Raw genomic sequence first — 27,221 nt, 5'->3', positions numbered from 1 at the left:
GGTTGTCACAGGGACGGGTTGACTGACGTGCAATTGTTAGGCGGCGGGTCGTCAAGCACGCCAGTGACACCCAGAAGGCCAGTCAGCAAGCCAGCTAACACATGATTGGTCAGGAGCCTCAATGAAAGCCCAGAAAAAGGAAGCAACAATACTTTTTAGTTAAACATTAAAACGGACAGTCACATCAATAATGTGTGACACTGCAAATAAACATACATGCGCTTCTAATCACATTTCTGAAAGAGGGCTGTCAGGGTTTACATGTTAAACTATACAGATCAAACAGTTTGACAGAGCACCTTGCTTTACATTTGCATTTATTTTTATTAATTTAACAGAGACTTTTCTATAAAGCAACGTATATCTTAGAGGAAAAAGTACAAAAACCAATGATGTGAATCACTTTTTATGCTCAAAACGATTGATCACTTTCATCAAATACTGCAGCGTTGGTAAAACTATAGTAAAGCTGAGACCACATCTGTATGTTCAATGGTACATTTTAATATGGATCTACAGCAGCCTGTAGGATTAAAGACGAGGCGAAATACTACAATTTCATGGCATAAAAGAAGCCTGCTACCACCAGGGCACTACACTATTAGTGTGTGGTTTTTCATTTTTGCACTCCAGCTTCTCAGAAACTCCGCTCCGCCTACTTTGGCACACGGCAGAAAATGAGATCCTTCTAAAACAGTTAAGACAGACTTTTCAACAGGGCTTGCAAAAACTGGGTTGCTCAACCAGCTTTTGTATTTTGAGGAAAAAAACCCATAAAAATAATGAAAACACTGACGAGGACACGGTTACACAATTGTAGACAACTGTTCCTTTCATTTAGTATGTTTCCTTAAAGGTATGGTTTACATGCAACTGCACAAAATAGAAACATTTAACCTTGAAACACACACACACACACACACACACACACACACACACACACACACACAGTCTGAAACCTCTTGTTCCGTGCGGGGTCGTGGGGAGCTGGAGCCTAACCTGAAAACAGAGGGTGTACGGCTGGAGGAGGAGGGGACACACCCAGGACGGGACACCAGTCCGTCGCAAGGCACCCCCAAGCAGGACTCGAACCCCAGACCCGCCAGAGAGCAGGCCCTGGCCAAACCCGCTGTGCCGCCGCCCCGCTGCGCCCCCCTAACCTTAAAACATTTTTGAACAATTAAAACATTTTACTGGCAGTAAATTATGCTTGTTTATTTGGGACAGACGGAAAATATCCCATCTGGATGGTTGTGTATTTAGTACTCTTCTGGAAGGCCTTATAATACCTAGTATGTTCTGCACTAAAGCAGGAAAAACCACGTGTTGCACAGCAGAAAAAAAGACACAAATGCGCGCACACACACACACACACACACACACACACGCAGACATGCCCCCTCACGTCATAATCTAAACCATCTTGTGCAGATTATTTCCGCTGTAGAATCACTCGAGGAGTAGGTCATAGCAACAGCAGAGCCAGGCAGCAGCAGTACTGCCTTTTACTTCGGGCAACAGTGAGGTACAGTGTTCCTGCATTCTTTCTTACTTTATTTACAGCGTTCCTCTCTTTCTGCTCTTTGTCTTACCCTCTTCTACTCACCAACTTTCAGAAGCCAAATGGGGTCACATGGCTCTGAGTTTTCAATTTTTTAGCTCTAAGAATCAGAGTCTTGATAACAGATACATGTGTTGGCTGCCTGTTGCTTCCTGTGAATGACTAATTTCTCCTATTCAGATGTTATTGAGAATATATAGTTTCACTTTAAGAAGTAACCTTTCAGTAAATTCTGGACATCAGCAGGATCTGAGTTTGTGTTCTATATCTGTTCTCTAAATACTTCTAAAAATCCTTATTTTACTGTGATTACACTAAAATAAAAATATCACTATGATGTTTGTAGAAGTTGCTTCAGTATGAAACTCAATAAAACAACAAAATAATAAAAAGAAAAACTATAGGAAGTTAAATGATAAAGAGAGAGGAGGACAGAAATTTTAGTAATTTTGAACATGTCAGTCTTAAGCCTGGATTTAAAGGTGTCCAGAGTAGGAGATGCCCTGATATTCTTGGGGAGGGATTTCCACAGTTTGAGGGAGCAGCAGAAGTTCTGCAGGATCTCCCACAGCATGCAGGAGAGCCTGAGGGACATGCAATAGACTGTGAGGTGAGGAAGAGACAGATAGGAGGTCAAAGGCACAGAGGCAAAAATTAGATTTGAAAATGAGAACGTGGGAGGAACATGTGATGCTCTGAATTGCTCAGCGCTCTGGGTTGTTTTAGCGTGGGGTCTGTTCTAGCATTTCCTGTGTGGTGTGAAAATATGTTCAAGGAGTCAGTATGTTCAAGTGATTAATATGTTCTACTTAATACGTTTTGAAAATGTGTGTTGTGTCTTGGCTCCATGCTCTGTGACTGTTTAACGCAATAGAAAATGTTGGTAGGGAAACGAGACGCGAAGAAACTTTGTTAACCTTTAGGATGCATCACTTTCATGTTGGACGCAAGGGAAGTTTCGAAAGTGTTGCCTTGCTTATGATGACATATGTATGAACTTCCAATAGAAGGAGGCAACGCAAACCAACTGGAGAGACACCCAGCTGTCTGGGGCTCTCCCATCAGCCGATGTTGCGAAAGGCTCTACGTGTCTGAGTGTTTTGTGCGGCTCTCCCGCGGCTGGTCGGTTACAGGGTGAGAAAGAACATTTCTTTCACACCTGTTTCCTCACTCCAGCTTTGCTCTTGACTGAGTGTTAGCAGCATCACAGGGAATGAGGCTGTGAGGAGACCGATTGTCTTAGTGTTGCCAGAAGACACTCATTGTTCTTCTAGCTGAGTTCTATTGCTGCTGTCAGTATGATTGTTTAAGAAAATACACACACACACACACACACACACACACACACACACACACACACACACACACACACACACACACACACACATTTTCAGACCCGCTTGTCCCATACGGGGTCACGGGGAACCGGAGCCTACCCGGCAACACAGGGCGTAAGGCCGGAGGGGGAGGGGACACACCCAGGACGGGACGCCAGTCCATCGCAAGGCCGTCGCAAGGCACCCCAAGCGGGACTCGAACCCCAGACCCACCAGAGAGCAGGACCCGGTCCAACCCACTGCGCCACTGCGCCCCCCCAAGAAAATACACCTACACTCTAAAAACTCTATCCCCTGGATGTGCTGGACCAATTACTTCCATTCTTGGCTCACTTTTCCAACTGATTGAATTAGAATTTACAGACTGTCAGAAGGAAATATTTACTGTGTTTATGAAGAACTGATTTATTGGTGGGCAGGGGAAGCCGTGGATATCGGTGAAAGATGTACTGGGACAGGAGTGAAAACAATGGATGGTGGTGCGGTGGTGCAGAAGGGCTTCATTTGGGCGGACTCGCACTCAGACCCTCCCCCACCGTGCTTTCCCCCCTCCGCGTGCCACAGCTGGCCGCAAAGACCAGCCCAAGCCCAAGATTGAGTCACGAGGAACAGTTCCCAGTCTACTTAATGTCTTTTTCAGACACATATTAGCGGTACGTGGACAGATCCGAGCTGGAGGCGCTCTGGCTGAGCTGGGTGCGAATGTGTCTCCGTCACTATAAAACGAAATATGGCCTCTGAGGCTCCCAGCGAGGCCTCGGATTTATTCACCTGTGCGCTATGCACCTGTGTGACACATTTTTCCTCAAATTCTGCTTTTGCAGTGTGTATTTATTTAATATGCGCCAGTTTGTTTGAAAATACCTGTGAGCAAACTACCGTAAAAATGATGTTGATCATTTCAAAGTAGCCCATGAAACTCTATTAAATTAAGAATACATTAGGTCATTATTAAACATATTCGTCTAACCCCATTCTCCAAGGGAAATTTTAAATATTAAATTTGCACATGAAGAAATTTACAGTGATTTACCCAATTATGCTGCTGGTTCATTTTTACCGTATCAATTCAGGGTAAGGTCTTTGAGCAGCTGGAAGGGGATTCAAGCCCTGGGGAAACCAGGCTTTGAAACCAGGACCTCCTGCTCTGCAGTGAAGTTCTCTAGCACTTAGCTGCGAATGCCGAGACACAGTTATCTTCCTGTACAGGCAGGGTTTGCAAATGCAGCGCTAATACATTTAAGGTTCAATAATTCTGAACATAATATGCAGCATTGAGTCTAATCTGTTCCCTCTTCTGAGGTGAACGTGCAATATTTAATGATGAAACACTGAAATGATCTGAGCGCTTTGGGCACAGTAACACACAGCAAGTTTCTCTCAGTTCATTCGTCTCCATTCGTTGTGTCACTTTTCTCGTTTGCCTTAAAACGGTGGTGCGCAGAGGGTTAAAGACAGCCACCCCAGCAGTTCGCGGACGGTCATCGATGGCATCCGAAGCCAGACACAGGAAGGCAGCCGAACCGTGCGGATAAACCTAATTAGATTCTGCTGCTCCTCTCTCCGTGATTTATGGGTTCAGTGTTTGCAGCGACCTGGCAGGAGCGTCTCCCATGCTGAGCCGTGTGGAGCTGGCGGTCAGCGTGCTGACGCTCTACAGCCCAACCCCGCCTCCTAACCCTAACACCTGGCACACTGTCCATGGCACGCAGCTTTTCTGCTCCAGATCCGCCACATACTCTGGCTCCTCTTGTTCTGAAAGGCCAGGTTACAATTGTTCAAAGATGCAGATGTGTACCGGTTTATTTTTTATTGCAATTCATCTGCATACACGCTGTCTGAAACCACTTGTCCCAAGCGGGGTCGCGGCAAGCCAGAGCCTAACCCGGCAACACGGGGCGCAAGGCTGGAGGGGACACATCCGGGAGGGGATGCCACTCTGTCACAAAACACCCCACGCAGGACTCGAACCCCAGACCCACCCGAGAACATCCCCCGGCCAAACCCACCATGCCCCCCTATTCATCTACGTGCCGGTTTTCTAAATTCCTGTTTCTAGTGAAGTGCAATCAACCTGTGATTATCTCCCAAACTGATAGATGGCAGGAAAGAGCATCTAAAAAAACAATATGAATGTGGGACCACCTTAATTCAACTCACTTCCACAGTGTCTATAGCTCACGTATGGTGTTCCTGAGTGTCGGTGATCAATACAGGATGAGGAACGTTGCACATCTGGATGGGATGAATATTTTATTTTCGATCGTCTTAAATCAGTTTTTCCTCTAAGTTTAAAAAATAGTCCTAAAAACATTTTTATGATAGCTCTATCTGAGATGTTTTCAGAACCTACCCAACAGATAAGCCAAGGGATTATTAACCTTTTAATGATCATTGCTTAATAATGCAAATTATAATTGCAAAATACTTTGGTGATATGAACAAAATACGTTACGAATAGGCGTCCAGTCCCAGCTCTGTGTGTGTGTGTGTGTCTCTCTCTCTCTCTCTCTCTGTTGGCACTTCATCAAGCCTGAAGTGATGACTGGGACAAGTCGAGGGCCTGTTTCTGGTTTGGTGAGTGGCTCCGGTGGTGTCTATCCCCTCTCCACAGAACCTCACTTTTGGATTTGCTTTAAAGTCTGCGTCATTTCATGTTAACAGCAGCAAGGAGTTCTATTTACACGTGCCATTGTTTTGTGCACAAACGTTTAAATATTTTGTCCAGATGACCTACATCAGCATGATGTCCAGATTCAGGGGTTTTTTTTTTAAATTTTTTTTTAATGTTGAGGGCTGGCTGCTTTCCTTCAACGAAAATGACACGATGGAAGTGACGCCCCACCCTCCGGTGCCGTTGCTGCTGCACAAACAAGGGGCAGGAAGAATGGGCTCTTAACCTTATTCTTGCAGGCAACCCCAACTGACACCGCAGACAAAAGTGTTGCATTGCCCAAAGACAGCAGGGGGCACAGTGGTTGAGGACTTTTGCTTGTGTTCAAAACATTGTTGGTTCAGATTCCAAGAGGATCCTCTACAGTTTACTGGGGTTCTTTCGTAAACATTATAAATTATTATTATTATACATGTATGACTGATTCATGGAAATCATTTTGTATAAAAAGTCAAGTGAGAAGCTAGTGAAAATCCCTCATCTCGAAGATCCTTTGACTTTCTTACCACATCAGGTTATGTGTAGGTAGGTGGAAGCACCGGGAGGCTTCCCGGGGGGGGTGCATCTTGCTGAGATGGGCAGCAGGTGGCGCAGTGTTTAGAGCTGCCCCGTTACACTCGAAAGAGCCAGGTTTGAATCTCATCTCCTGTTGTAGCACCCCTGATCAAGAGACTTACCTTGAAATACTCCAGTAAAAATAACACAGGTGTACAAATGTAAAAGTATCAGTTAAACAGGTAAATGTAAGTGCCCTTGAGTGTGACATGAAAATTACGCAGTTAAATTAAAATGAGCTTTTTGCTGAAAGTAGGGGATGCGGTGGTTGTTGGGTTAGGCTCCGGTTTGCTGCGACCCTGCTTCGGCCAGCGTGCGTGCTTTTGCCGAAAGCGAAATCGGTGTTATGGGTCAGCCCAATAAAAGGTGTTTAAACACACACGGTCTGAAGCCGCTTGTCCCAAGTGGGGTCACGGCGAGCCGGAGCCTAACCCGGCAACACGGGGCGCGAGGCCGGAGGGGGAGGGAACGCACCCGGGACGGGACGCCAGTCCGCCGCAAGGCACCCCAAGTGGGACTCGAACCCGGACCCGCTTCGCTACCACACCCCCCTGCCGTTTAAAGAGCGCTCCTCAAACCTTGATCCCCAAGCGCATCTGAAGCACCGTTAGCCACGGAGCAGGATGGCGATTAACACTAACTCTTGGCTGTTTTCACCGCGTTACCACGCTCCAAACATTCGGAACTGTGTCACGGCCCTGACAGGAAACGCTTCTCTTGGCCCGCTGATGAAGACGGTATCTGAACTTCAGTTTACAACACGACGACTGCCAACACCCCCCAACAATCTTCCTCCAAGGTATTGGGTGTGTTTGTCACCCAGTAGTCGCCAGTAACAGGGCTGCTCAAGGCCCAGTTCCGACCACAAGCTGACCGCTGCATCGCACAGCGACCACAGGTCTCGTCTGCTGTACATGTTGTACACGCTGGATTAGCTGCGTGTCTAGGGGGCCGTGCATGTAGCCCACGCTGTTGGCAGTGCATTCTGGGTAGGCTGTGCATGTTGTGTCCCTGAAGAGAAAGCGAAATACATTGTTTTATTCATATTCACCGAAGGGACTTAAAATAAAATAAAAAAAAAAGCGGCAGATACCGTGAATTAGGAGAGGGGAACGCCAGTCCTGTTTTCTCCGTTAAGTCTGATTTAAAGGGAAAGGAAAAACCACGTGTCATTTTCGGTTCTGTGTTTTTTGGAAGTCGACGCGACGAGAGAAACCAGAGAAGTTACTTACCGCCGTTAAGCGGCTAAAAACTACGAACACGCAAACAAACAAAAAGAAAACCAAACAAACTGTGCTTGACTTTAGTTTCGGATTTTTCAGCACCGTTTTTGCAGCGGAGCTCAGAGAAGAAAGTTGGCGACAGTAACGCCGAGTCGGGAAATCCAACCGGAGCGGCACCGACGGGTCACGGTTCCGTGGAGCCGAAGCGTTCGAGACCTCGACGATGCGCGCCAAGTTCGTACGCGTGAGTCGTGTGTGTGTGTGTGTGTGTGTGTGTGGAGGGGGGAGAGAGAGAGAGGGGGGAAGGGGTGTTCTGAACACACACACACACACAGTCAGTCAGTCAGTCACAGCGAGAGCCGAGCGAACACACACATTTTCCTTCCGAACGCCGTCCTTCCCTCCGCTCCCTCCACCAGGGCTGGTAAGTTAGTACCGCAGCGCCTTCCAGCAAGTTCCACTCTTTTCTTTCCTTCTGCTTTCACACACTTCCGTTTTTCCCACTTAGCCGGGTGTGTTTGTAAGGAGCACGGAGCAGAGTGTAGAGGGTGGAAGTCGCCGCGACATGATCACATCCCGACAGTTGGCAGCGCTCGCGTCCCGCCGCCGCTCCGCTCCGCTCTGCTCCGCTCCGTTCCGTTAGTCGCCGCGCTTCGCCTTCGCGCTCCATCGAACAGAACAGCCGCCCGAACGGAACAGGCCTTTCTTTCTTCGCTCAGCTGTGCTGCTCGGCGGAGGTCGGTCGTCGGTTGAGCCCCAACAAGGCAAGTTGGCCGGACGGTCCGGTCGTTCGTTGTCGCTTTTCTCCGAGTCCGATCACCTCCTCGGGTTCCTCCTTGTCTCGGACCCAACACCCACCTGGCACTGTGTGTGGAAGGAGGTCTCGTTACTCTGTGTGTGAGTGAGTGAGAGAGAGAGAGAGAGAGAGAAGTTGTCTTCGGCTCGGTCCCTATACGTGACCTGTTAAAACAGGGTAAAACGCAGTGAACGCCGGCGGAGATGATGATAAAATCATGCGCTTAGTCTTAGACAGACGCAGCGAGCACTTATCGTAAACGGTGTTATTTTGGAGTGTAAATTCAAAAATTGAGGAAGTAGCCGAAACAAAAGAAAGAGCCCCGTTTTGCAACTTTTCTCCGTTTCTCTGTCCGCTCCTCTTATTCGCGTTTCTGTGCTCGTCATGCTTTTACACTCTTTTACACGCTTTTACACCACTTACGCCGCACGCAGAAAATAATGAGCCGCTGCCTCCGCGCTTCTGTCTCTCCCTGCCATGACGAGCAAAAAAAGTGAACAAATAAGTGAACCTCTGGCGCTTCCAAACTAAGTCTGACGATAAAAAAAAAAGAGAATTACAGCCTTATTCCGAACACGTGTCACTCCTAATAACATGAGGACATTTTATCCAACACTTTTCTCCAAAGCAACTTACTGTTTTAAGCTGCCTTACAATTATTTACCCATTGATGAAGGTGGGTAACTTTTTACTGAAGCACTTGAGGGTAAGTACCTTGTTCAAGGGGTGGGATTCGAACCTATGACCTTTCGGCGCAAAGGCGGTAGCCCTAAGCACTACCGGCAGCTGCCGTTGGCCGATGGTGTCATTTGGATCCATTGTCCACGAATGGACGGTTAATGAGAGGAATTTTTAAGACGCGCCGTCCGGCGCTCTGTTGGACGTGTGAACGCGACCCGGTACCGGCGCGGTAATACCGTCCCTGAGCGACTCCAGCAGGGGTTTACAGACACATTGCTACCCATAATCTGTAACCATCTGGGGTGTAAAAGCACAGTTCGTCCAGTAAGCAGCAGCCTACTGTGAGGTTCTGACCAGAGGTCCGACATCCGTGAGGTGACTGGATCGAGCTCCTCGGGTGGACGCTTGGAAGGCGGATTTTGATGCCCGCGGCCACTGGGGTCCATGTCATTTCACTAAGGTTGGCTATTTATATGATAGATTTTTAATTTCTTTTTTTTTTTTTTAAAAAAAAAAGAGAGCTTTTTGATTACTTTAGCTCAAGGACATGGTGTCAGAACCCAACATTCATCAGCGGACCCTCATTCTACAACATGCAAATCACTCAGCGGTATTTTTGGGTTTCATACATGACATGCACATCACACTAGTGACATACTGTAATTAGGTTTGATAAACATATTCAGCCGTGCGGCGATTGTGCTGTTTTGTGGTACGACGGTACAATATATTTTCCCGAGTTGGTTTGCTCAGCAGAACAAAAGTGAGGCCAAAAGCACACGGTTCGCGTTCGCTCGGTTTGTGCGTCTCGGCAAAAGGAAGAACCAGCTTTTCGCAGACGTAAACGCGCCGTTGTCGTCCGGCCCAAACGCTGGTCTTTCGCAACGTTCGGAGAAAAGAGTAAATGAAGAGGAATCGGAAGTACGAGTTACCAGATGAATCTGGTGAGATGCTGTTACTGTAATGTTTAAAACGTTAAGGATTTCAGAGCAGTTTACACTTTGAGCTCAAACCCTGACACAGTGACACGTTCATTTTTACAGCTGTTAGTCTTCAGGGTCAATATAAAGACTTTCTATTAAATATATAAGAATAATAAAAAAATTTTATGCATAGGGACACCTGGTAGTATAGTGGTTAGAGCTGCTGCCTTTTGTTTGGATCCAAAGGTCATAGGTTTGATCCCCACCTCTGCCTGAAGTACCGTTGAGGAAGGTACTTGGCCTAAACTGCTCCAGTACATTTATTCACTTAGATGCTTTTCTCCAAAGCGACTTCCAATGAACTCTAAGTAGTGTTATCAGCCCACACACCCTATTCACCAAGGTGACTTACACTGCTAGATACACTACTAACAATCCATACCCCAGTGGAACACACACACTCTCTCACTCTCTCTCTCCCCCTCACACACTATGGGTGAACCTGAACGGCATGTCTTTGGACTGCGGGAGGAAACCAGAGCACCCGGAGGAAACCCACGCAGACACGGGGAGAACGTGCAAACTCCACACAGGCTGAGCGGGGATCGAACCCATGTCCTCTCGCACCACCCAGGCGCTGTGAGACAGCAGCGCTACTTGCTGCGCGACTGTGCCGCCCCCAGTAAAATTACCCTGCTGTATAAATGGGTAAATCGTTGTAACCTTAGCGTTGTAAGTCGCTTTGGAGAAAGCCTCAGCTAAATGAATAAATGTAAATATAAAGGCTGTGTTGTGCTGGACGTGCCTTCGCGTCCCCTTGGAACCCCAGTTGATGGAACCCCCCACCCCCACGAGGCTTCACCTTCCTCCTGCGCGCTTGGCAGTAAAAATGGAGATGTAAGTGAAATTCAGCGCTGTCGATACACACTGCTAGAGTTACACCCAGCCTGTAATTGGCGAAAACCAATTAGCTTGATGGGCAGGAAATCTTCCAGATGGCAGTGGCCCTTTTGCAGAGCCTCATATTTAAGTACTAATTTTTTTTTTTTGCATTTTTTACGCATATCGCTTAATGAATTAAGGTGCGGATTAGTCTTGGGAAAAGACTCGGTTTGTCCTGATGAACGCCAATGTCGGTCGTTGTTTTAAAGAAAATCCCTCTGCTGAGTCGTTAGATAGCATTTTTAATCTTGGGCTTTGGGACAGTGCCTCCGTGTGTGTGTGTGTATGGTGCAATTTCTTAATCGGTATATGCAATACCATCTCACTTTTTTCACTATTGCTCAAGCTGTTTACCTCACTAGACTCCACGGGACGCTGGATGTCCATCTTTGGCTGTTCAAGGTGCAAGGTACGGCCTTGTGGAGCAGTTTCATCATTGGACACGAACGCGCGCACACCCACGCACACACGCTAACCCTTATCGGTTTCCCAGCTGTCGCTCTACCCAGAGGCAGTTTCCTATTAAACTTTGGCCGTTAAACTGAGTCCTCGGTCAAACAAAAAATCCCTGCGGACGGGGAGAGGACAGGTTCCTCTCGTACCCGCGCATTCGGTCAAGTTCGAACCCAGGCCACGTCTCGCGAGGGAGCACTATACCATCCACATCTTTGAACTCTTCACAGTGTTAGATACAGGGGACTGGACCTGGACGCACGTGGACGGAGGCTGGCGTCGCTGTCGAATCCGTCCTCTAATTTAGAATTGGTCTAAATCCCCCTCGGTTTGTCTTTGACCTCTAATTAAAGTGCAGTCGTACTTCCGCACGCGGCTCCGTGGTCTCCTGACTCCTGTCCTCCTCTGTCTGAGCTCCTGCCACTCTTTGATTAAAGAGCTGCGATCCAAACTTGGGGGATGTTCAGTCTCGCGCACCTGGTATTATTTGAAGAGTGGGATTTCGGAGGCTCTGAATAAACTATTGCTAGAGCGTGGTTAAGGAACTGTCAGTAGTGATTAAGAAAATGTGTATATTTGTCTGGGGTGCGGTGGCGCAGTGGGTTGGACCACAGTCCTGTTCTCCGGTGGGTCTGGGGTTCGAGTCCTGCTTGGGGAGCCTTGTGACAGACTGGCGTCCCGTCCTGGGTGTGTCCCCTCCCCCTCCAGCCTTACACTCTGTGTTTCCGGGTAGGCTCCGGTTCCCTGCGACCCCGTATGGGACAAGCGGTTCTGAAAGTGTGTGTGTGTTTGTCTAGAGGTTAAAGAATTGAGTGTTTATAGAGGGGTACAACATCTGTAGGTTCTCAGTTTTGGTCCCGATATGGTGGAATGAACTCCCTTGTCCCTCGGAGCTGCTGAATCCCTCCCGCATTCAAGAAGGGTCTAGAACCCATCTCTTTGAGGACCACTTGTCTCCTGATCAAGTCAAAGTGGCTTTATTGTCATTTCAGCCATATACAGCTGGTACAGCATACAGTAAAACGAATCAGTGTTCCTCCAGGACCATTATGCTACATTAAAAAAAAAAAAAAAAAATTACAATATAATAAATAGTATTGATATTAACATACTAATCAGCAGCAAGAAATGCAGTTGGCCAGTACTTGATCAAGTAAATGATCTTGATCTCCTGCCAGCTCCATAAATGAGTCCAACACCATCTGCTGTGATTGTCTGTGTATTTGCTATTTGAACGTCACTTCTGTAGGAGCTACTGGAGGGATGTGAACCGGCAACACGGTGGCGTCAGGTGGTTTCCCAATCCTGCATCCGCATCTAAAGCTCTTTCTCTCTTCTCGATGCACTTTCGTTTCCTGAGATCTTTGTGCCAGATACAAAGGCCAAGAGGTTGGCAGTAGGTGCCCCAGAGAGGGGTCTCCTGCTCTTCTTCACAGCTCACTGCATTCGGTAAAACATCCAGCTGTTCAGGTAACACTTTTAGGTCCTGATGGAAATGAAGAACTGGGTGGGGGGCAGCGCTGTTCGCATTAGCATCGAAAAAGTGGGATTAGCCAAGGCGTTGTTTCGGAGGGCGGCGTCTCCCACCTGCGCGAATGTGAACGTGAGCGCAGCTGCCTGCTGTGGGTAAAGAGCGTGTGTGGGGGTCGGGTGGGGGGGTGCAGTGCTGGGCTTTCTGATTTGTCACGTGAGAGCGGTCTCCATTGATGGGGGGCCTTCAGGCTTGGCTCTTGAAGTGCTTGTCTTAATAACATTATTATTATTATTATTATTATTGCTATTGTTTGCTATTATTATTGTTACTGTTCCTTTAGATGGCGTTTTTCTAAGACAAAATACAGTGTGAGGTTTGGACACTAAGGTAGGTAGTCAGGTATGCCCGTCTACACAGCGGTGTAATTTTTACCGTGTCAGTTGAGGGGAAAGTGCTCCGATCGAGGGTCCTGCAGCAGGAGGTGGGTGCTGCTTGCGTGTATCAGGGTTCCTGCTGGACCCAACCCCACCGCTGTGTTTTTTCCTGGGTTCGACCTGTAGTTCATTGCACTTTCCGGTCTCCCCTGCAACTCCACCCCCCAGCCAGAGGTCTCTGCCCCTCCCTCCCTCCCTCCCTCCCTCCCTCCCTCCCTTTTCTGGGTGGTCTGTCGCAGGATTCCTGGGGTCTTGTTGCTGCAGACTGCTTCTCGTCATTTGGAGAGACGGCATGCAGGGGATAGAATTCTGGGGGTGGGGGTGGCATCTGCAGGCTGTAGCTACTTTGGGACTCTCTCGCTGCTCGCCCTCGCCACCCTCTCCGGCACTGTGTCTCTCGCCCATTCTCTCTCTCCCTCCCCCTCCCCCCCTCCCTCCCTCCCTCCCTCCCTCCCTCCCTCCACATTTGGCTGACTCCGGCGGCATGGTGGAGCAAGAGCCCCGGCGGGGCGGTGAAGGGCTGCGCTGCGTGTCTGCAGTTGTCGGGGCAGGAGCGGCGGGGGACGGTACGTTGACGAGCGTCGGCGCGCGGCCTCCTTCCGAGGCTTCGGCGGCCGATCGATCCGCGTGCCTCTGGAGCGGGGGCGCCGGCTTCCGGAACGTGCTGTAGTAGGTGTGGGTTGGAGGAGCCGGAATGTGTGCGGGAGGAGCGGAACAATCCGGCTGTCCTGCGGAGTCAACAGTTGTCCCGAGTTTCTCCGTTCGGTTGATTGTTCCGGCGGGTCGCCCTCGGCAACGACAGCCGCTCGGGCGTCGGCAGATCGGCGTGGGACGCGGCGTCCGCCCGGCCGTCTGTTGCGCAGGAAGTGGAAAAAGCTCCTCACTTTGCTTATTTGGGTGACGGCGGCCGCGCCGAAAGCTGCGCGCCCTGATCTGGGATCGGTGCTCGAGTGGCGCTTCCTCTTGGGCCAAAGATAGCAAACGTGCGTTTGCTGAGCGGACGCCTTTCGAGCCGCTTTCGCTCGCCGCCCCAGGGTGTCGAACCCACATCCCGTCGCGACGCAACGGGGCCAGGTGTTAGCTCTGCCCTGCCCCTCCCAGGAAGGCCGTAGTTGTGTCAGCGTGGTGGGGGTTGAGAGAACAGGGTCGTGTTGGAGGAAGCAAAAAGGGCCCGAAAGTCGCTTCCGGACTTTTCTGCTATGAAGAGTCGACAAACTTTCGTTTGCATTTCTTAATATTACTTTGCTCGTGTTTTACCGTACTTTCTGGTTGTGTTCGTTCGCCTTTATAGGTTTCGCTTAACTCTCCTTTGCCCCCCGCTGGAGCACTCCCTTGTGCCGTTCTGCCCCCGACATATCATTTTAATTTAGTAAAGAGCCTTTTTTGGTGTCAGCGATGCTGCTTTCTACTCTGTTCCAGGGGTGAGAAGCTGCGTCCGCCCTCCGTCCCGGTACCGCGGAGCCGTCGCCGATGCTCGCAGCGGCTCCGGGACGCTCGTCGTCGTTTCGCAGTCCATCCATCGGACGGCACGGGGAGGCCGCCGGAACAGCCCCTCTTCAGCAGCTAAACGAACCGGGCCGGTGCGGAGCCAACATGCGGCCGGTTCCTGCGCCGTGGACTCGTGGATCGTCGTAGCCCGACTCGAGTCCTCGCGGCACTTCTGTCGGTCAGCATGACCTAGCGGAGGGAACCCGGAGCGGACCGTTTGGGTATCTGGGTCTCTGTCCTTTAAGAGTGCGCCCGGGGAGACGACGCCTTCATTTGAGCCGTGACCCCCCCCCCCCCCCCGCAGACCCCGGCGCTCGCGGTCACGTCAGCCATGCAGCGGAAGAGGAAGCTGTACGCATGCGCCGTCTTCTGCGCGGTCCTGCTCTTCATCATCGCCGCGCGCATCATGCAGAAGTGGGCCCGCCCCTGGCGCCCCGCCGCAGTCGTCCCCGAGACCCCCCCCACCGGCGCCCCCACCAAGCCGTGCCCCTGCGCCTCCTGCGTGGCCAAATCCGAGTGGTTCGACCGGCATTTCGAACCCTCGCAGCAGCCCATCCTCGCGGAGAACAGCATCATCGACCCCCTGGCCCTGCGCTGGTGGTTGGTGAGTGGCAGTCGACTGGTGTTTTGTTGCTGTTGTTCTTACGGAGGCGCCTGGGCCCACGGTATCACGGTATTATGGCGTAATTGTTGTTCGTAGCGCTGAGGGGTGTGTCTCGGAGCTCACGAAACATTCGCCTTTCAGGGGGGTACTGAGGTTTTTCCCAGGATATTCGGTATAATCCCCATCACGCGGACCGCGAGCGTATCCTGTGGAAGAACCTGGCCGTTTTCCCAGGCAGCTCTCCACCACACTTGGACCGCTCCACCCCGGTGGCCCAATCGCCCTTCGTCCTGTTGGGTCCCTCCTTCTCTCCACCGCATCGACTCGGACATCTTTTCCGTTCCTTTGGATCAATCATCTCTCCATCCCATTTGGCCCAGATGGCTCTCCAAACCCCGCCCCCCCCATTAGGCTGTCGGTGGCGTTGACGAAGGGAACGTGCTGGGCGCTGCGATAAGCGGAATCGGAACAACAGGACGGGGCTTCTTGGCTTCCCTTCTAGGCGAAGGCTGTCGACTTCAGCTTTTGCTGCGCCCGTCTTAAAAATCCAGCCTGGGCTTTTAGCCGAAAACGTTAGCGAGTCTCGGTACAGGCGGAGACGGCGGTGTATCCTGGGCTCTCAACCATGCACGTAGTGACAGGAAGAGTAATTGATCCCCGAAATACCACATTACACATGTACAGAGGGGCTGGCTAACATTTTCTCTGCCGTTCCGTTTTAGCAGTCGGATCGAATACCGTAGAGCCCGGACTAGTTTGATTACAGAGCTGCACTGTGGCTGGAATGATGCCGTTTCTCGATGGCTCCGAATGACCAGTTTCACTTCCCAAAGACCTTGGGCGTCCTTCCCTCTTGAATAAAACGGTCACGGTGTGGTATTACTGTTCGTTTTTAGCCAGCTTTTTCCTCCAAGGCAACTCAGAGCGTTAGGTTTGTACACTGTGTGACTTGCACTGATTTACCAGTTTGTGCAGCTGGGTCATTTTTACTGCATCAGTAAAGACCTTGAGGAAGGTACTACAGTGGGAGAGGCTGACATCTAATATAATTATTTATTCCAAGATGTTGTAGTTATAATAGAGGTTGAGATGGAAAAAGTTTTTTATTTTCAGTCAGTGCTGCACAGCTGTGAAATTTCACATTATGTCCGAGAAAGACACATCATCTATCTATGCCTTGGGACACGCGGGCGCACGCTTCCTCAAACGACCATCCCGTCAAGGCCCCCGTTTTTCTGTGCCGTCACGTTCCACATCAGCCGCTTAACTCATTTAATGACAATTTAGCGCTGGAACACGAGTCCACGGTCAAAGTACCGATGGGGAAAATACGAAGTATCATTTGTAATCTCGGAAATGCCGGTGGGGGCGGTTTTATCCTGAAAACCCGGGACTTGAACCTTCTGCGGAACGGGTCGCGAACCTGTTGCTCCCCACCCGAGTTGGCCGATCCCTCGAGAAACGCTCTCCTTGCATTCCGAGTAGATTAAATATGTTGCCTCAACCGTCCCTAAACTCAATCTCTCGGCCGCTGTTATTTTAAAAAAAAAAAAAAAAAAAATTGCCCATTAGATATGCAGTGCAGTAATAACTCAATTGTCCTTCGAAGGGCTAAAATAGGGGGTTGAGGAGTTGGATATATTTCATCAACAGCTTTTAATTTCGCTAAATAGGAGATCTCTCCCTTCCCGTGACAAGGACACAATAACTGCGGCGAATGCGGAGGCGAGTCCCTCTGGATCGCGCTCCTGCCTGGTTGGAAGGCGCTCGCCAGCGAGGCCAAAGCGGCGTAAGGCGATAGCGACAAAAGGCACTCGGCCCACGAAAGGGACGGATTAGAGCGCGCTCTCTCACCCGACGCGGACAAAACGCCCTTCTGTTCCTATGAAAGGCCCCCAGTGTTTGGCCGCGATGACATTTTCTGGGAGGGAAAGGCGAGGTGGGGTCAGGTGGGGTCAGGTGAGGTCAGGTGGGATGTGCCAGGTTGCCTAGGTGCCGTCTCGTTGGGCAGGCCCTGCAGCGCTCCGCCGATGGCCTCAGGACCACGGACGTGATCCAGAAGATGTTCCGGGTCGTCTCCGCTCCCGCTGGCGACCGCCCGGTACCTTCGAGGGACTGCAGGAGGTGCGCCGTGGTGGGGAATTCGGGAAACCTGCTGCACTCTGGCTACGGCCCGCAGATCGACTCCCACTCAATTGTGATCAGGTACGTGACCGTGGTCCCTCTGGCCCAGAACCCAGAGTACCAGCCAGCCAGTGTGTATAGCATTTTGTGAATCATTTCTGTACGAAAAAAGTACAGTTAAATGTATAATTAAGACTGGTGCCCCGCCCCTGGAAGTCAGTCACATTGCCATCGCTCTGTTTACTGAAGGATGAACAAGGCCACGACGGTCGGGTTCGAGGCGGACGTGGGGAACAGAACCACGCACCACTTCATGTACCCGGAGAGCGCTGTGGACCTGGGTCCCGGCGTCCACCTGGTGTTGCTGCCCTTCAAGCTGCGGGACCTGCAGTGGGTGGCCAGCGCCTTGTCCACGGGGGAGATCAAAATGTAGGCCCCGCCTCCGCACCCCATCCCAACCTAGCCACGTCATGCTCCCGTCCTACCTTCTGAGTTTTTCGGCCTCATTTCTCCGTTTGTCCCCCTTTTAGGACGTACATGAGAGTGAAGGACCGAGTTAAAGCAGACAAAGACAAGGTGAGGTGGATGGCGAGATGATCATTGGATAAATGCCTCAAGCAGAATGAGCTTCGCCTTCCGCGTGTGCAACGCTATGGACAGGACAGCATGTTGACGCCGCGTCTCCTTCCCCGCAGGTGATAGTGGTGAACCCGGCCTTCTTCAAGTACGTCCATGAGAAGTGGACTGAGCATCATGGCAGGTACCCCTCTACGGGGATGCTGGCTATCATCTTTGCCCTGCACATCTGCGATGAGGTGAGTCCCCCCCCCCGGCAATCCAATGTGTAGGAACATCATCACTAGGTGTGCTGTGGGAAATGAGCTCTTCCCAACAAATTGCTCACCCTGTCCTCGGCAGCTGAACTTGGATCTGTTTGTTATGTTTATTTACTGGCTTTGGGTGCAAGAATTTGGTCCCTGGTAGTTAAGGGCGTAAAATAACAAGAACTCAAACTATAAACAGCAATCGCAATCTAACTTAGTGATCCATTCATAAGGGGTCCAAAATCAAAAGTCTGTAGGATCGCCGTTTTGTGCTCCATGTCCCTCAGAGCTGCTGAATCCCTCTTGAACCCATCTCTCCCGATAGCTCGATAAGTAAGTCCAACACCGTTTGCTACTTGAATGTCCTTCTATAGGAGCTACTGGAGGGATGCGAACTAGCAACGTGGTGGGGTCAGACATACGAGCTGAGCGTCCGTATCTTTGTGGTTGATGCACGTTCATTTACTCCATGTGTGTATTGTTTTTGTGTTACCTTTCACCGCTACTTTTAGGTGTCTGTGTTTGGCTATGGGGCGGACCAGCAGGGCAACTGGCACCACTACTGGGAGAACAACCATTATGCTGGCGCCTTCCGCAAAACCGGCGTCCACAATGCGGAGTTTGAGATGAAGGTCATCCAACAGCTGCACGCCGCGGGCAAAATTAAGCTGTTAAGATAGAAGTGGAGCTGGGGGTGGTAGGGTGGTGGAGGGGCCAGAGAGAAAATTTCCCTAGTCCACCCACACCCAGCCCCCTCCTGCCCCCAGGAACCAAATCTTAGGTCACACTTTGAAAGCTTTGACACCAAACCGAAATACTTTTGTTACTTAGAAAATGTAGCAAAGCTCTTACTGAATGTCCAGGGGCCCCTGCGGCAGCCGAGTCACGGTCAGCGTTTGCACCGCCTCTTTGTTCAGCTGCTACCACCTTGCCTTATCTGCTCGGATCCTTCCGGAACACAGGAGCCTTGAACCGAGACGAAGGCGAGCGAAGCCGGACTGCGCCGTGACCGCTAGGGGGTCGCGCGGCCTGCGGAGTCCCGCTCCCCTTTGGCGAAGCGATGCAATCGGAGCTCTTTCCCAGGAACGGAGACAGAGAGCATTTTGTCTCTATGCTGCTTTTTGATCGATCAATCACTACTCTTGGAATGATGGGTACCGCGAGGCTCTCCCTTCAAGGCGCACGAGCGGTCCCGACCGCAGCAGCGACGGCAACCAGGGAACCGCTTCTCAAAGGGTCTCCTAACGAATGTACGCCGTCCGCCTGGAACAGCGGAACCAAAGAGGCCCGCGAAAGTGCGATTAAAGCCCAGCCGATCCCAGGCGCGTGACCGGTAGTGACCCCCGGGGGAATTCGGCGCCTGCGCCCGACCGCACTGCCTTCCGGGGACTCGCGCCCGGGTCCCCGGCGTTTGCCTCATTAAGCTTCACCAGCCTGACGACCGGACTTCGCGACTGCGCTCTTGGCTGAACGAGCATTTGCTGCGATGTTCCAGTGGAGGAACAAAATGATTTCGTTACGTCGCGCATCCCTCCGGAACCACTGCTTCCGAGACCGTGAGCGGTGGGAAGCGTGAAACCGCAACCTCCTCACACTGTGCACTTACAGTATAGCCAGCATCTACTGCGTCACACAGCCGTGATGGACAATTTCCACAAAGCGTATTTTGTGGACTCTCGCCTAATTTGTATTGAGTTTTACATACGTATTTTGTACCAAAATAGATATTAAGCTATTTTAGCCCATCACTGGGGTATGGCACAGTGTACTGTAAAACAACCTGACTGCACGTGACCAGTTGTCAATTTATCAATGGGTTACGCTTGGCTTCATGATCAGACACAATTGTTCTAGGAGAGAAGTATCGACAATAGCGATGTATCTGTTTGCTGTATAAAAACTGATGCCTGACCTTTTCAAAATGGTCGAGTTAAATTAGTGTCTCTTGCAAGGGAGGTAACTATTAGTAACTATGGCAACGAAATAAACCTCTGTAGACCAAGCTGCAGGAAAATTAAATGGATTCCAGCCTTGTGTTTGAGTCAGCTTCGTGATATATTGTCCACAGCGGCTGCGGGTCGTACCATTGAAGTCCAAAGAAGGGAAATAATCTGGGATATCGGTGCCCTCCCTCACTAAGGGTTTCATTTAAGTGACGCTTTTCTCCAAAGCAACTTAGGTACTTAGTTATTTTACTGGAGCAATTTAGGGTAAGTACCTTGCTCAAGGGAGGGGGGGTGGGTCTGGGGTTCGAGTCCCACCCTGGGTGCGTCCTCACGCCGTGTGCCGGGTTAGGCTCCGGTTCCCCGTGCCCCGTATGGGGCGAGCGGTTCGAACGGACCTTGCTCAAGGGTACTACAGGCAGAGGTGGGGATCAAACCTATGACCTTTTGGGTCCAAGGAAGCATCTCTAAGCGCCTCTGCTACCAGCTGTCCACATTCAAAGATGCCTTTTTTCCCTGGTTTCTTTCAACCACTGGACCAGCGGCTGCCATAGTGACTTGAGCCCCGGGCTTCCACTCGAGGGACTCGATTGGAATTCCATCTCCGGCTTTAGTACCCTCGAGCATTGCCTTTACCCTGAACCGTAACAGTAAAAATTACCCAACTGTGGTGAAAAGAGGCTGCAAAGTGAATTAATATAATGTTGTAGCGCAGCGAGCGGGACCTGCATTTACTCTCGAAACCCACGGCTTTGGACCGCATTAATTCAACTCACGTCCACGGTGTTTACGGCTCCTGTCCGTCCACCGTTGCTGCGTGTCGGCGATTGAGGAACGCGGCACACGGTCGTTGGCCAGCGCTGGAAAGGAGCTCTTCAATACATGTTATTTTCAGTCATTTTAAAATCATTTTCATGCATCTCGAAATTTAAAAGAAAAAAAAAAGTCGGATTATGAATAAATTTTATGAGCAGACTGCTGGTCCTGGCTGTATGTCAAGGAACCAGTGGAACGCCCACGAATACGAATCTGACTGGTTTTACGCCGTTAAACCGTTGCAGCAAACTGAGCTGGAAGAGCGATTTAGCACGTGCGTCGCAATAAGAGCACTTAACCGCACCGCAGCTACATTCTCGGCTGTTTATCAGGTTAATGCAAATGTGTTCTATTTGTATCAATCTATTACTGTGATACAAAGCAGCCCTGATTCAGTGATTTATAGAACAGATTATGTATTTTGACTGATTCAGCAACTTATTGAACAGAACAGATTTTAGAACAAACACAAACTCATATATAATATATATACACACACACACCCCTTATGTAAAGAGGAAGTGATTATAAAAATCAAAGGACTTCAGTGAAACAAGATCACACTTTAATTGCTATAATATCATTGACAATATAAACACATACAGGAAGTCCATATTTCATAGCTCACCTCCAATTTACACAATCTAAAAATATAAATTATTTCAGAAAGTGAGAACAAATATAAAAAGTAAGAGGAGGAGGTACATAACACTTTCAATAAAAAAAAAAAGAGGAATTAAGGAATTGGCTCCAGGAAATTCAAATGATCATGCTGAGATTATTCCTTTTGGAAATTCGGAACGATACGAATGTCTCCTCCAAATCTATTGCTTGAAAAAATCACCAAGTGTCAAACAGATTATGAATTATGTAAAATAATATGCAGATAAAGAGCAAGAGCGGCAACAGAACGCCCAGCTGTCCAGTCAGATATTTCACCGCTATAGGAAAATAAATCAATCATTTGTAAAGAGCGGGTTATGAATTATTAGTGACCGGCCGTTTCCGATTCGCGGGTGCGACACGGGACTCCGTTCAAGTACTTGGAGCTATGCGAGGGACTCATGCAACTGAACACTATTCCATCATTTTACCACCATTGCACCAGCACGCGGGGTTCAACACGGCGAGCACAGAACGGCAACGTTGCGGATGGATCTCTCCTCCTACGCAAGTCATGTCACAGCTGGGTTCCACGCGCTCACAGCAGGAGCCACGCACCAAGGCCTACGGCACCACGCGACGCACGTTATTTCGAACCCGTGTTCGGCTGGGTGCGCCGACCGGGCCGGAGCCCGAAATGAGCACAAAGACTCACGATGCTCTCAAGCCAGTGCTCCGTGCACGTGTGCTGTCCTTTAGGGACACACGCTCTCTCCGCCCTGTACTTAAGCTAAATTGCAGCTTCGCTCTGCTGTTCTCCTTCAAAGAGGAGACTGTCCTCCTACAGCACTGCCAATCTTTTCCATCCAGAGATTATGGCTCAGCGCTAAATCCACAGAATTGCCACCGGAGAGCTTCTTCGCTGATTATATATCACGAGAAGCGTGAACGATGAATGGCTCTTCATCCCCTTCGACGGGGAGGAGCAGAGTACCGTGGATCTGAGAAGAAAAGCCCTCCTCGGAGAGGTTCTCTGAGCTCCTGTGCTCGGCTGTAGCGCACGAAAAGTTTCGGCAAAGCGTTGGGCGGGAAGGGGATCAGAGCCGAGGAAGCGTCAAAAAGGGGCTCGGCCGCACCGCTCGCAACGAACCTCACGGTAGCAGACGTGGCAGATGTTCCTCACGGGTTCCTTCCCTGACACCTCAATGTGCTTTGTAAACGTTGTGTTTATAGGTGACCCTTAAAGCCATTTGCACGAGAGGGGGGGGGGCTAAGGTCCACCTGAACGCTGGTCGATGAGAGACCCTCAACCCCTGGCACGCAATAGTAGGAACGGGCGGAAATGGATCCACCTCATGAGCAAGTGAAGGTAGGGCTTTGGCTCACCAAGGATAGAGAGGAGAGAGGGGTGCAGGACGTCCCATGCAATTCACGCATCTCCTCCCGCACACCCGCACCCAGCGGTCCTTTTTGGTTGACTCTCACCCGCTCAGAGCAAACAATAGCGGAGGAGGTCTTCAGAGAGGCCCGGAGTCTCCTCGAGGGTGTGGCAAGGCCGTCGGCGCCCTTGGTCACATCTAGTCGGACAGGACGTGGACGAAGGATGCCGGGAAGAGGCCCGTCTTGTCCGGCTGGCCCTCGATGTAGCCGTGCTGAAGCGAGAAGAGGCAAGGGTGGGTGTTGGGTTGTTACCCGTGCCACGGTACGCTGGTGTAGCTGCAGATTCAGACGCTCGACTTTTTATAAAATCATTTTGTGCACAACTCCAACAGTCAATTTTATGCCCAAGTCATTACTAATAAAAGGCTAATAACGAAGACCTCTCTCTCCATTGATTCACTGGCTACGTTGGTAAAAATCTTGGATATGGCTATAATAAATAAAAATGCTGTGTTAAACTTTGGCCTACTTCAAAAGATTACTTTTTAAAATGACCAAAAATAATAATAAAAAAAAAAAACATCTAGCATCCAATAGTCCTCTTCAGTGCTGATAGCTGACCGCTTCGTCTCAAACACGTTCAATATTCCTCATCTTGTTATTGATCACCAACACTCAGAAACACCAGACAGGAGCTGTAAACACTGTGGGAATGAGTTGAATTAAAGCGGCCCCACATTACTGTCCCGTTTGGGTGCTCTTTACCAACATCTAATGGTCTAGATAATTCATAAGTGTCTTCAAACTCACAAAATTACCTACAAAAATGTAAAGGACAAGTGCTTTATAAGCAATCTGATCTAGTCTTACTTTGACTGAGGGAGTGTCGCTGGACTCTGGCCGAGAGAAGAAATTCTGTGGTTTATCTTGAACAGGAACTCCCAAAAGGGGTTTTACCCATAAATGTGGAAGGAAATTTCCACAGCAGCTGGAGCCCCACCTCAGGCTTCCCTATTCGCCCGCCAGTCACGGTCAAGAAGAAGAACCGCACTCAATCGCTACCAGCTGCGTGTCCATCTGGCGCTCACATTAACGCGCACGGCCGACGCGTTTCACAACTGGCGGCAAAGACTTTCCATTTGCTCGTCTCCCAGGTAAGCGCTCCGCAATATTTGGGTCGAGGAAGCAGGCGCAGGTGGGATCAGACCGCGAGAACGCGGACGGGAACGGACGGACGCGTCTCGCCGTCTCCCTCGCTTGCATCCAGAAAAACCACACCGCCAGTGACAGCGAGTCACACCCCGATGAGTCGCCCCTAAGTGCTCTTGCGCAGAAGAGTCTTCAACAAAGGAGCCTGTGTGTCAGCGATCCCTCTCAGACCGCGCGCAGACCAACAAGCCGTCTCACCTGTCGGCTAAGCGTTGGCCAATGCGCTTGTGAAAGCGACCATTGTGCACTTAGCATCTGGCCAAAACGGGCATGAGAATAATATTCTGAAATGACTGAGGTGATGAGCGAATGCCCAAAGAACTGTGAACCGTGCACAGCGGGAGCTTCGGCGACATGGACGCCAGAGTCCCGAGTGAGCGGCGCGGTCCCGGGTCCAGTTGCGCGTTTGTCACCGAACATGCACGGCCCACCTGATATGTTTATCATCATCATTATTATTCATCCGATACCTTTATCTAAGGTGACGCACAATGTTAGACAAATTCTTACAGCGATTTACCCATTTATACAGCTGGGTAATTTTTACTGCATCAGATCAGGATAAGCATCTTGATGAAAGGTATTACGGCAGGTGTGGGATTGGAACCCAGGACCTTCGGACAGTAAGGGACAGCTCTAATTACTAAACCAGCCGCAGCTCTGACGCAGCATTCAGCGTAGTCCACCTGAAATAAGCATCAAAACCAACCAATCAGCACAGTCCACCTGAAATAATGCGTTTGGACCGACCAATCAGTGCGGTCCACCTGAAATAAGCGTCCAAACCAACCGATCAAAGCAGTCCACCTGAAATTGTGTGTTCGGCCCAACCAATCAGTGCAGTCCACCTGAGATTATATGTACCAACCTACCATTCAGTCTCTCCTACCTGAGACTGAATTACCTACCCACCGACTGTCCCGCCTGATGACCTAAGTGTGCTAACCATCCAGTTGGTGTGGCACATTCGAGATGCGTATACTAACCAACGGGTGTGGCCGGTTGAACACAAATACACACCCACCAATCGGCGTCATCCTCTCGAAGCACCACAAGCACCTCTCCTTCGTTGAAGGTCAACTCGTCGTGGTGGTCGGCCACGCAGTCGTAAATGGCTCTGACCCGCCGGACTTTCGGTTTTGCCTGAAACGCAGGCGACAGAAGAAATAAAAGAAAAAAAAAAAAAAAATGCAGAAATAAAACAGCGATCGCCCTGAGCCTCGGCTACCGAAGATCCGTCCGCATTCATTCCCGCTCTGCATTTACTCATATCCCTACATACTTGCACGTTCTCATGTGTGCTCCTGCATTCCAGCGGGGGGTCTGTTGCCAAAATAAAAGCACGGGATAGCCCTTTTTTCCAGGAAGCGTAGGAATGGGAGCGGTTTGCACTCGGGGACCATCCAAGGTCCAACGGAGCACTTTTTAACTCGGGGAACTGTCTGCTGAACTACCGGAGCGTCTCGCACCGCCTCCTTACCAGCGCCTTCCTGGGCAGGTGGTCTGGGGTGGGACCCTGCTGGCCAGACGAGCCCCCGTTGGACTCCGGGCTGCGGGGCCCCGAGATGCCGGGGTAGCCGAACTGGGAGGCGCGGCCGCTCCCCTGCGGGACCGAGTAGATGTACTGGGACGAGCCGCTCTCTCCGTCGCTTCTAAGCCCTGGAGGAGCGGAAGAGGAGGTGGATGCAGTTCCTGTCCCAGTCTGCAGGGAGTGATCTTTTCAATGTGTGTGTCAGCTGTGGGTGTTGGGCAGTAATAAAGGTCAGAAGAGCGTCGAAATCCCAAAGAACCGCGATATGGTGGTCGAAGGACTGGAGCTGAGCCGTGACGATAAGCGTAGAGGGGAAGCAGAGCCTGCTGTTGTTCCCTTGAGGTTTTAAGCTAAAGCACTTTGGTGAGTTCAGTAAATCGGGGTTGTGTTTTTAGTATAACCTCCAGAACATAGTAACCAACAACTGAACAGAGGTAAAATGCTAATAAGGCAGGCTCAAAATATCATGTCAGAAAGTTCCGGAAGGAGTAGCGCGGGGGGGGGGTACCTCTCTCCGGCAGCTCCGACAGAGAGTTGAGCGCGGTCCCGGTGCACTTTGGAGACCCTGAGCTGCAACTGACAAGAGAAATCTTCTCAGACCTCCCCGACCTCCTGCCGCAGCCTGCAGGGGGCGCTACCAATAGCTGGCAAAAGGCTCACATTTTGGGGAACTCGTGATACTCCGTGTGACATGTTATATCAAAACAGCAAAATAATGAAAGTGCAGAAAGGTCCCCCCCCCCCCCACCACCCTCATACCCACAGGATCACATGCTGGGACACTCACACAGATTTCTGGAAAGGCGACTCCAGGACACCACATCCCTTCCCATTGCCGGGCACCGCGTAATCTGGAGAGGGAAAACGGACACGATGATGTCACCGCAAAGGTTACCATACGTGGTCCTCCGCGCACGGCTATTGCCCTGATGACGAGTCACACGTACCTAAGGAAATCTGGCGCACCCCAAGGGGGCTGGGGGGCACCTGGGGGGTGGGCTCCGAGTAGGTGCGCTTATGGCGGATGACGAGGGGAGGGGGTGGGGTTCTCTTCTTGCTCCCGAGGCCTTCGCTCCACACCTCGGGGGGGCTCACGGGGGGAGGTGGCGGGGGCACGTTTGGAACTGTGGAAAAAAAAAAAAATTCAACGAAACGACACGAACTACCGACTCGGTACAAACAATGCTGTGTAGGAAGAGCTGTCGTTTAAAGCGGAGGGCAGCTGACCTCTGACCCTGGGAGGCAAAGGGGGGGCGGGCGACGACGGTGGTGGCGGAGGCGGGCTGTCTAGGCTGCGTGTCTGCGAGCTGGGGAAGGCGTAGACCTCTCGCCGCTGGTCGCGGGCCGCGGCCAGCCGGCGGCCGACGTTGTAGAAAGCTCCGCCTCCTCCTCCGATACGCTCCTGGTGGGTGGAGCCGCTGGTATGGTGGTACAGGCTCATTGGGCGGGAGAAGCGGTCCTTCTTGGCTGGACCCGTCTGTACAGGGACGACAAACACGATACCCCACATGTCGAGTAGGTGGCCAGCAGGGGGCGCACCGCTCAAAACTCGAACCGTCGCCACAGGGCCGGGGTTATGGTTAGAAGTCCCATCGCTGCTCGTCCAACTACGCTGCCACGATTTTATCAACGCTGGACAGAATTCT

At 50.7% G+C, this 27,221-nt stretch overlaps 2 protein-coding genes across 8 annotated transcripts in view; one reads left to right on the top strand and one right to left on the bottom strand.

Annotated features, from left to right (window-relative positions):
- The first annotated feature begins 1,431 nt into the window (after positions 1-1,431).
- Positions 1,432-20,127, top strand: st3gal8 (ST3 beta-galactoside alpha-2,3-sialyltransferase 8). Of its 5 annotated transcripts, XM_029248687.1 has the most exons (8): positions 7,674-7,774; positions 14,473-14,719; positions 14,846-15,145; positions 17,157-17,350; positions 17,519-17,698; positions 17,800-17,845; positions 17,965-18,084; positions 18,606-20,127. In XM_029248687.1, exons 3-8 carry the CDS (start codon positions 14,873-14,875, stop codon positions 18,771-18,773), a joined length of 981 nt encoding a protein of 326 aa, XP_029104520.1. In that variant the 5' UTR covers positions 7,674-7,774; positions 14,473-14,719; positions 14,846-14,872; the 3' UTR covers positions 18,774-20,127. The 5 variants fall into 5 exon arrangements, with proteins under 5 accessions (XP_029104521.1, XP_029104523.1, XP_029104520.1 ...); XM_029248688.1 differs by lacking the exon at positions 7,674-7,774 and adding an exon at positions 1,432-1,525 and having other exon boundaries at positions 14,473-15,145; XM_029248690.1 differs by lacking the exon at positions 7,674-7,774 and adding an exon at positions 6,633-7,594 and having other exon boundaries at positions 14,473-15,145.
- Positions 20,128-21,499: 1,372 nt separating this feature from the next.
- unm_sa1614 (un-named sa1614) overlaps positions 21,500-27,221 on the bottom strand; it is a 46,428-nt gene continuing 40,706 nt past the window's right edge. The window contains exons 23-29 of one of the 3 annotated variants that reach the window (XM_029248902.1): positions 26,803-27,052; positions 26,523-26,699; positions 26,363-26,426; positions 26,084-26,151; positions 25,525-25,703; positions 25,069-25,187; positions 21,500-23,107 (exon numbers count right to left, since the gene is read on the bottom strand). In XM_029248902.1, coding sequence (XP_029104735.1) covers positions 22,945-23,107; positions 25,069-25,187; positions 25,525-25,703; positions 26,084-26,151; positions 26,363-26,426; positions 26,523-26,699; positions 26,803-27,052 — 1,020 coding nt within the window. In that variant the 3' untranslated portion in view covers positions 21,500-22,944. Of the gene's footprint in view, positions 23,108-25,064; positions 25,188-25,524; positions 25,704-26,083; positions 26,152-26,362; positions 26,427-26,522; positions 26,700-26,802; positions 27,053-27,221 lie in introns of all 3 variants that reach the window. The other 2 variants (XM_029248900.1, XM_029248901.1) reach the window with 2 other exon arrangements.

This window comes from Scleropages formosus, chromosome 24 (genome assembly GCF_900964775.1).
Source record: "Scleropages formosus chromosome 24, fSclFor1.1, whole genome shotgun sequence".
NCBI classification, from domain to species: domain Eukaryota; kingdom Metazoa; phylum Chordata; class Actinopteri; order Osteoglossiformes; family Osteoglossidae; genus Scleropages; species Scleropages formosus.
The sequence above is the reverse complement of the archived record's forward strand: the minus strand, read 5'-3'. Positions and strand labels throughout refer to the sequence as shown.